The sequence below is a fragment of the Schistocerca americana genome, chromosome 2 (genome assembly GCF_021461395.2).
Source record: "Schistocerca americana isolate TAMUIC-IGC-003095 chromosome 2, iqSchAmer2.1, whole genome shotgun sequence".
Lineage (NCBI taxonomy): Eukaryota > Metazoa > Arthropoda > Insecta > Orthoptera > Acrididae > Schistocerca > Schistocerca americana.
The window spans coordinates 449,522,536-449,532,472 of NC_060120.1; the positions used below are offsets into that span (position 1 = coordinate 449,522,536).

Consider the following 9,937-nt stretch of genomic DNA (forward strand, 5'->3'; position numbering starts at 1 on the left):
CATTGACACCGGTGTGTCAGACCCACCATACTTGCTCCGGACACTGCGAGAGGGCTGTACAAGCAATGATCACACGCACGGCACAGCGGACACACCAGGAACCGCGGTGTTGGCCGTCGAATGGCGCTAGCTGCGCAGCATTTGTGCACCGCCGCCGTCAGTGTCAGCCAGTTTGCAGTGGCATACGGAGCTCCATCGCAGTCTTTAACACTGGTAGCATGCCGCGACAGCGTGGACATGAACCGTATGTGCAGTTGACGGACTTTGAGCGAGGGCGTATAGTGGGCATGCGGGAGGCCGGGTGGACGTACCGCCGAATTGCTCAACACGTGGGGCGTGAGGTCTCCACAGTACATCGATGTTGTCGCCAGTGGTCGGCGGAAGGTGCACGTGCCCGTCGACCTGGGACCGGACCGCAGCGACGCATGGATGCACGCCAAGACCGTAGGATCCTACGCAGTGCCGTAGGGGACCGCACCGCCACTTCCCAGCAAATTAGGGACACTGTTGCTCCTGGGGTATTGGCGAGGACCATTCGCAACCATCTCCATGAAGCTGGGCTACGGTCCCGCACACCGTTACGCCGTCTTCCGCTCACGCCCCAACATCGTGCAGCCCGCCTCCAGTGGTGTCGCGACAGGCGTGAATGGAGGGACGAATGGAGACGTGTCGTCTTCAGCGATGAGAGTCGCTTCTGCCTTGGTGCCAATGATGGTCGTATGCGTGTTTGGCGCCGTGCAGGTGAGCGCCACAATCAGGACTGCATACGACCGAGGCACACAGGGCCAACACCCGGCATCATGGTGTGGGGAGCGATCTCCTACACTGGCCGTACACCACTGGTGATCGTCGAGGGGACACTGAATAGTGCACGGTACATCCAAACCGTCATCGAACCCATCATTCTACCATTCCTAGACCGGCAAGGGACCTTGCTGTTCCAACAGGACAATGCACGTCCGCATGTATCCTGTGCCACCCAATGTGCTCTAGAAGGTGTAAGTCAACTACCCTGGCCAGCAAGATCTCCGGATCTGTCCCCCATTGAGCATGTTTGGGACTGGATGAAGCGTCGTCTCACGCGGTCTGCACGTCCAGCACGAATGCTGGTCCAACTGAGGCGCCAGGTGGAAATGGCATGGCAAGCCGTTCCACAGGACTACATCCAGCATCTCTACGATCGTCTCCATGGGAGAATAGCAGCCTGCATTGCTGCGAAAGGTGGATATACACTGTACTAGTGCCGACATTGTGCATGCTCTGTTGCCTGTGTCTATGTGCCTGTGGTTCTGTCAGTGTGATCATGTGATGTATCTGACCCCAGGAATGTGTCAATAAAGTTTCCCCTTCCTGGGACAATGAATTCACGGTGTTCTTATTTCAATTTCCAGGAGTGTAGCTGGTGTTTACCATGGTGCTTTTGGTACGCCTTGGACATAGACAACACTATCCTCTGTGGTGTAATATGGGTTGCAGGCCCTCTGGGGCTACCTTGGCTCCGGCATAACAGCCGCCTCGACATCTTCTTACATAGCCGCGTCATTTCCGTACCGAGAAATGTACCACAGTGACTGATATGCTGGACTCACATTCACAAGGCGTGGAATTCAAATCCCCATATCGGCATCCTGGTCTGCGTGTAGACTAAATGAACCGCAGTACATGTTTCCATTGGTCATTAGTCCATGTTTTGTGTTTTTGAAGCTTGAGCAAGCTTGTCCTTTGGAGTCACATGGTTTTTAAGTGGTGTGCCAACAGAAACTCTGCATAAAAACGTGTTTTACGCGTTTTAGGTCGAAAAGTTTCAGTTGGCTCTTTGTCATACAGCACACATTAACCTCGTGTTAGTGTCTTACTCGTTAGAGGTAGCGAACATAACAAGCTTCTTCAATGTCCACCACGCTTTACGAAAAACTGAACATTAAGTCTATGTTTGGTGTTGTGTTTTTCAGATGATTGCTTATGTTGTTGTGTAAAGTGCCCTCCACCACACACCGTTGGGTGGCTTGCGGAGTATAAACGTAGATGTAGATGTATGTAATTCTACCTAAAAGCGATTCATTTATTTTAACTTCCTCCATCCCCTCCTTGCCTCATAGAGACGCTCGGTGTTCGACGGGAGTGAACAGAATCTTGACCTTTTAATGTAGCTTTATTCTATATGGTACAGTCACATTAATGTGACCACCTATCAAAAGCCTGAACAGCCGCCTTTCGCCGTGTGAACGTGCAGGAAGGGGACAATGAGGTCCTGGAAGGTACCGGCAGGGGTGTGGAGCCATTCCGACTCCAGCGCCGTGGCCAGCTGTGCAGTGTTCAGCAGTTGAGGATGTATGACGCAAACAGCCCGATCGAGGTGATTCCGCAGTCTCGACTGGGTTTTAATTCGAGGGATTTGATGGCGTCCGCCGGTCGTGGTCGTGCTGTAGCGTTCTCGCTTCCCGCGCCCGGGTTCCCGGGTTCGATTCCCGGCGGCGTCAGGGATTTTTCTGCCTCGTGATAACTGGGTGTTGTGTGATGTCCGTAGGTTAGTTAGGTTTAAGTAGTTCTAAGTTCTAGGGGACTGATGACCATAGATGTTAAGTCCCATAGTGCTCAGAGCCATTTGAACCATTTTTTATTTGATGTCCAGGGGAGTACGATAACCTCTTCAAATCACGCACGTACGTGGCGAGCTGTGTGAGACGTTGCGTTGTCCTGCTGGTAAATGCCATCGTGCAGAGTATTGGCTGGTTGGTTTGGGGTATAGGGGGACCAAACTACAGGGTTTCAGTCCCTCGCGCAGACGAGAAATAAATTGCATGTAGGAGTGGACATGGTCCCCAAAGACATATGCATACTTGTGTTGATCAAGTGTGTCTTCCAGAACGATGAGAGGCCCAGCGAATGCCACGAACGCTCCCTCTTCCCGCCTGAAGCCTTCCGACGATTGTTACAGCGCCGTACACGCCAAAGAACAACTGTTCTGATGGAGCATAAAAAGTGATTCACCAGGCGAGCCCATATTTCACCATTAGTGGGTGTCCAGTTGCGGTATTGGCGTGAAAATTCCATCCTTCGTCGCCGATGAACAGCAGTCAGCATGGGTGCATGAAACACGCGCCTGCTGCACAGGCGTGTAAGCAGTAACTTTCGCTGAACGGTCATTGAGGAGACAAAGTTCGTAGCCCCTTGTTTCACCTGGTCTGTCAGTTGCTCAATAGTTGCATGTCTGTTCGTTCTGTACACAGCTCTGCTGCCGTTGTTCACACCTGTCATCTTTGGCCCGTGGTGCACCACAGTCGCCTCGGCGCCGGTTTCTGATAGCGTCGGTTTTTGATAGCGCCGTTTTGCAGTGCACGGTGTACTTTACCACAGCGGCAGGCAAACACTACACAGACTTAGCCGTTTCGGAAATGCTTCCACCCTTAGCCCGAAAGCCAATGATCATGTGCTTCTGGAAGTCAGGTAAATCGCTCCTTTTTCGGGTTAGAAAATGTCTGCACTGTTTTCTTCGTCTCCACAGACACACTTTATATATCCTCCACTGGTAGTGCTGCCACCAGCAGTCTGTGAATGGTTATTGCACGTTGACGTCGAACGTAGGCAGCGTTCAAATTAATGTGACTGGACCGCGTATAAGCAGCGATACAGAAATGTGAACATTCGAACTTCCGGTGGAGAGTGACGTCGATATGGAGTCAATAGATACAACACTGGTCATTAAAACTGCAACAACATGCTTGGGTATAAAAGTGAGTGGCATTTGAGCACAACCACGCAGAGTTAGGAACATGTACAGGGTGGTTATAACTAAACTTTGACTACTTGAGAGGACCCCCATGAAAATTAAAATTATTTCGTTGCCAACATCTTCTTTAATACAGATTTGCTTGTGAGTAATGTAGAACTGGCGTGTACATAGGTATTAGAAGTGAGGTATGCGTTGGTCTAATTGTTTTCGTTTTTAGCTCTTTAATAGCTTCTTCTGTAGGAGTTTCACGGCAGATAAAACATTTAATTTTAGGATGCGTTGGATCAGGGAGGTGCTATAGATACTAATTAAGGCGCACAGCTTTTAAAAAGAGTTGTACGAGTGTATAAGCTGTCATAAGAGCTGGAAAAGTCAAAGCAAGACGTTCAGAGACTAGGGCTCGATTTCGAAGATTCCCAGGGAAACTGTCATCAACTGGGGGGCGGGGGTGTGGATTGGAAACTACTTTTGACCAGTCTGAGAAAACAAACAGGAAACGATAAGCACTTTGTAGTAGATAGCAAATAGAAAATGAAAGGCTAAATGACCCAGTGGAGCAGTTACAAAGGCAGTGTGATTGCAAGGGTACACAGCTCTCAAAACTGCAAGCACAGAAGCAAGATTTGATGAAGAAGACCAGAAACCGGAACAAAGGAATGATGATCTGGAAAGAATTGACTGTTCACTTCCCCAAATTGCCACATGTCCCTATACCCAGTAGAATTTCAGTAGGTTCCCTCGCTGTTGTAAGACCTACAGTTGATTGTTTATTAACTGGGTGACGGCTTTAGCGCTAGCACTAAACTTTTATGAGGCGAGTGTCAATAAAGGCCACAAAATTATGAAAACGTGAACTGCGAAGGAAAACATAAAGACCTCCCTTAAATTATGCACACGCACTCGCCAACACATACAAAACAATGAAAATCACGATGTCAGATCGAAAACTTACAGAAAAAAGGAAAATGCAGTGGAAAGAATTAAAATAATATCGCAGATGGCTGTGGTTGGCTGATTGCTGGAATAAAAGGGATGACGCAGTTAATGTACAACACACTGGAAACTCCAACTTAAAAGCATGGGCCAGACTCCAGACACTTCACAAAATTTTAAATGCTTTATCACACTTACATAAGTACGTAGGCTTTCGCGACCGGTGTCCTATTGAATATAATAATTTTGGGTGTCAGACTGAGTCACTATGAAACACTGAATTGCCGACGTTTCGGGTGACTTTGCAGCGGTCCTCTTCAGCGCGGTTAACTGTTTTACAATGACCTGCCTAATATCCAAAACGATTTTATTCACTTGTCTCGTCATCAGCTACAACATGGGCAGACCCCGATCTCTATTTGCTTCTGCCCTCCTATCACAGTATAAACTGAGCTGACCAAAGTCATGGGATACCTCCTAGTGTTGTGTGGGACCTCATTTTGTCCGACGTAGGGCAGCAACTCGACATGACACGCACTCAGTAAGTCGTTGGATGTCCTCTGCAGAAATGTAGAGTCATGTTGCTCTATAGCCGTCCTTAACGGTGAAAGTGTTACCGATACAGAAATTTGTGCACGAACTGATCTCTCGATTATGTCCCATAAGTGTTCGGTGTGTGACCAGATCATTCGCTCGAATTGTCTATAACGTTTTTCAAACCAATCGCAAAGAGCTGTGGCGCCGTGATATGGCGAATTGTGATCCACAAAAATTCCATCGATATTTAGGAACATGAAGTCCACGAATGACTGCAGGTGGTCTCTAAATAGCCGATCACAACCATTTCCAGTCAACGATCGGTTTAACTGGAGCGCAGGACCCAGTCGATTCCATGCAACCACAGCCTACACCTTTATGGAGCCACCTCCAGCATTCCCAGTGCCTTGTTGACAAATTTGGTCCACGGCTTCGTGGGGTCTGCGCCACACTTGAACCTTACCATCAGCTCTTACCAACTGAAATCGGGATTCACGTGACCAGGACACAGATTTCCAGTCGACTGGTGTCCAACCGATATGGTCACGAGCCCAGGGGAGGCGTTAAGACGATATCCTGCTGTTAGGAAAAGCACTCACGTCCGTTGTCTGCTGCCATAGTCTGTTGACGCCAAATTTCGCCGCGCCGTCCTAGCGGATACGTTCGTCGTACGTCCCACACTGATTTCTGCGGTTACATCAGTCAGTGTCGTTTGTCTGTTGCCAGTGACAACTCTACGGAAACGCCACTCCTCTCGGTGGTTAAGCAAAGGCCGTCGGCCATTGCGTTGTCCTTGGTGAGACGTAATGCCTGAAATGTGGCATTCTCGGCACACTCTTGACGTTGTGGATCCCGAAATATTGAATTTCCTAACGATTTCCAAAATGGAATGTCCCATGCGTCTAGGTCCCACGTTCAGAATCTGTTAATCCCCGTCATGCGATCACGTCGTAAACCTTTACACATGAATCACCTGAGTACAAATGACAGCTACGCCAGTGCGCTGCCCTTTTATACCTCGTGTATGCGATACTACCGCCTTCCGTATATGTGCATATCGCTATCCCACGATTTTTTGAAACTTCGGTGTAAAACGCACTCAGTTATAATGTGGCGTACAGTGATTTGCACGGTACAGGCATCACAGTGTAGGATGCGACGTGTTAGGATACGGCGGCCAATTCGGAGGCAGGCCGGGGCTACTTAATCGCGCCGGAGTAACCGGCAAGTTGAACGCCACGGCCGGAGAGTTGCTTCACCGACCGTAGCTTGTAGTCCCTCACTGCCAGCCACTCGTCGTCCCACAATTGCACGGATCTCGATTCACCAGCGAAATGATACTCTGCAAGGGAATGGCAGGTTGCGCCACGTCATGTCCCATGCAGGCGTTGTTGACGGCTCGTTCTACCTGTTCTGCTCCCCAAATCTCCACGTGCTCCAGTATCCAGGAGTACCTGCTTCTGTCGCAGCTGTAGGATGTACACTTGGTCATATGATCACAAACCGCAGGTGGCAGGATAACGGCCCAAAAACGTTTTCCTTAGGATGATAGTAACCACCTAGGGTAGGATCAAATCAAAAACACATATAATGCAACAGCGGATGAGCCCTGTATTAAGTAAACGAGACTCTCACCGCCATTTGTACTCATACAGCTAACTAGCCGGCACAAACAGGAAAACCGAACAAAGACACAAACAAATCCCACACGACTCAACATAACGAGCGGCCGATTTTATAATCGAATTGACCTCTCAGATTGCAACTTGGCATGATAGAGGTACGGTATCACTGCAGCTGGTCCCGGAAATGTCTTCGGGGACCAGCTGTAATGGTGAAACCTCTGCACTAACGTTTCCCAACTATCACGCATGAACTGTCGCTATTGGCACAAATCCGTCGGTAGCCCTATTATCCGCCCAGACTATCACAGAGGGATTTTTCCCATGGTGCTTGTCGTGGCAATTTTATCCCACTGGCCTTGAAACCCCTACCCTTCAATTGCTTTCCGTCTACTGTCTCCTCAATGGCACCGTATTGGTGAATGATCGCACGCAGACGTATAGACATCACAGATTTGCATCCTGTTACTTCTCTTTTTGAAAACTGACAATTTTGTCATAGGTGACACGAGAACCTTTCTGTTGGCTACCATGCAAGTGTAGGCATGAAAGTGGTCCAGTTCCTCGGTCATGTATTAATTGGACCATATTCTCTAATGGGTACCCATGGTGAGGAACGTTTCAAAGTGAATCTTGAACTACAATGAAGTGACAAAAGTCACTGGATATCGATGTGCACATGTACAGATGGCGGTATAAAAGGGCAGGGTATTGACGGAGCTGTCATTCTCCCTCCGGCGAATCATATGAAAAGGTATCCGACGTGGTTCTGGCCGCAGGACGCGAATGAAAGGGTTTTGAATGCGGAATAACAGTTAGAGCTAGACGCATGGGACATACCATTTTGAAAGTCGTTAAGGTTCAAATGGTTCAAATGGCTCTGAGCACTATGCGACTTAACTTCCGAGGTCGTCAGTTGCCTAGAACTTAGAACTAATTAAAGCTAACTAACCTAAGGACATCACACACATCAATGCCCGAGGCAGGATTCGAACCTGCGACCGCAGCGGTCGCTCGGCTGAAGACTGTAGCACCTAGAACCGAGTCGTTAAGGAATTCAGTATTGCGAGATCGACATTGTCACGAGTGTGAAGAAAATACAAAATATCACGCATCACCTCTTATCACGGACAATGCAGTGGTCGACGGCCTTCACTTAACGAGCAAGAACAGCGGCATTTGCATACAATTGTCAGTACTACCAGACAAGAAAAAAAATGCAAATGTGTGTGAAATCTTATGGGATTTAACTGCTAAGGTCATCAGTCCCTAAGCTTACAAACTACTTAACCTAAATTATCCTAAGGACAAACACACACACCAATGCCCCAGGGAGGACTCGAACCTCCGCCGGGACCAGCCGCACAGTTCATGACTGCAGCGCCTTAGACCGATCGGCTAATCCCGTGCGGCACCAGACAAGAAACACTGCGTGAAATAACCCCAGAAATCAATCTGGGACGTACGACGGACGTATCCATTAGGACAATGCCGCAAAATCTGACGTCATTGGCTTATGGTAGCAGACGACTGATGCATGTGCCTTTGCTAACAACAAGACATTGCCTGCAGCGTCTCTTCTGGGCTCGAGACCATATCTGTTGAACCCTAGAGGACTGCAAAACCGTGGCCCAGTCAGATGAGTCCCAATTTCAGCTATTAAGGGCCAACGGTAGGGTTGGAGTGCGGCGGACACCCCACGAAGCCACGGGCCCAATTTGTTAACAAGGCACTGTGCAAGTCAGAGGTGGCTGCATAATGGTGTGGGCTGTGTTTGGATGGAATGGACTGGGTTCTCTGCTGCAACTGAAATGATCGTTGACTGGAAATGGTTATGTTTCCCCAGGTGGAGACAATCTGTATCCACTCATGGAGTACAGTTCGCAAACAAGGATGGCGGTTGGAACAATCTGGCCAGTTCGAGATAGTGATTTGGCCATCCAGAATGCCCGGCATGAATCCCGTCGAACATTTATGGGACGGTTCATACACAAGATCCTGCACCAGCAACACTTTCGCAATTACGGACGGCTATAGAGGCAGCACGGCTCAGTGTTTCTGAAGAAACTTCCAACGCTTGTTGAGTCCATGGCACGTCGAGCTGCTGCACTGCGCTGGGCAAAGCGAGGCCTGACGCGACATAGGAAGGTGTCGCAGGACTTTTGCCGCCCCAGTGTACTGCCTCGGGCGGTGACCCGTGCATACCTTGTTGCTGGGCGCGTCGTCGGGGTCGGGCTGCGACGGCGGCCCGCCGCCCCCGGGCGGCCCGCCCTGGCCCGACACGACGGCCGCGACCGCCGCCAGGAGTGCCACGGTCGCGCCGAGCGCCGCCGCCCTGCACGCTGTGTCCGCCGGCATGGTGGCTGGCCGCGCCACCCGCGCGCCGCTTTTAAAGCCGCCACTAAGCGCTTCCTGGTGTCGCGTGCCGCCCTGATGCCGCCGCCCTAATCGCCACATCTTAGTGCTGCGCCCTGCTATTCAGCGCAGCGCATCCGCAGCCCTCGGCCGACACGCGAACTGCACATCGCCAAGATACACTGCACTGATTTCGCCCAAATAGCCTTGTGACACACGGTTTCTGGGTGCCTACATCGAGTGAGTTGCCTCCATAGAGTTTCACAGTGGGGCAGGAAAGTAATACGAGGCGAACGTGAAAAGTTATCGTCCTGTAGGCGAGAAATGGGCTTATTTTTCGACCGTGTACTCAGTTACGAAGAGTAATCGTACAGTTTTAATTACGCGCCCCGACAGCCGTTTTTGGGAAGGTGCGCCAGTCCCATTACGGACTAGGGCCGGTGGGCCAAACAGCCTGGTTGTGCTTTTTAGGCCGGCCGGGGTGGCCGTGCGGTTCTAGGCGCTGCAGTCTGGAACCGAGCGACCGCTACGGTCGCTGGTTCGAATCCTGCCTCGGGCATGGATGTGTGTGATGTCCTTAGGTTAGTTAGGTTTAATTAGTTCTAAGTTCTAGGCGACTGATGACTTCAGACGTTAAGTCGCGTAGTGCTCAGAGCCATTTGAACCATTTGTGCTTTTTAGGCGGTTTCCCACAACCGACTTGATGAATACCGGGCTGGTACCGAATTCCCGCCTCAGTTACACCGTTGTTGTGGTC

General features: G+C 50.1%; 1 protein-coding gene across 1 annotated transcript in view; it reads right to left on the minus strand.

Moving 5' to 3' along the window:
- The window catches only part of LOC124594084, a 57,694-nt gene extending 48,412 nt beyond the window's left edge, over positions 1-9,282 (minus strand). The window contains exon 1 of the mRNA XM_047132435.1: positions 9,031-9,282. Coding sequence (XP_046988391.1) covers positions 9,031-9,282 — 252 coding nt within the window. The remainder of the gene's footprint in view (positions 1-9,030) is intronic.
- Positions 9,283-9,937: the final 655 nt, after the last annotated feature.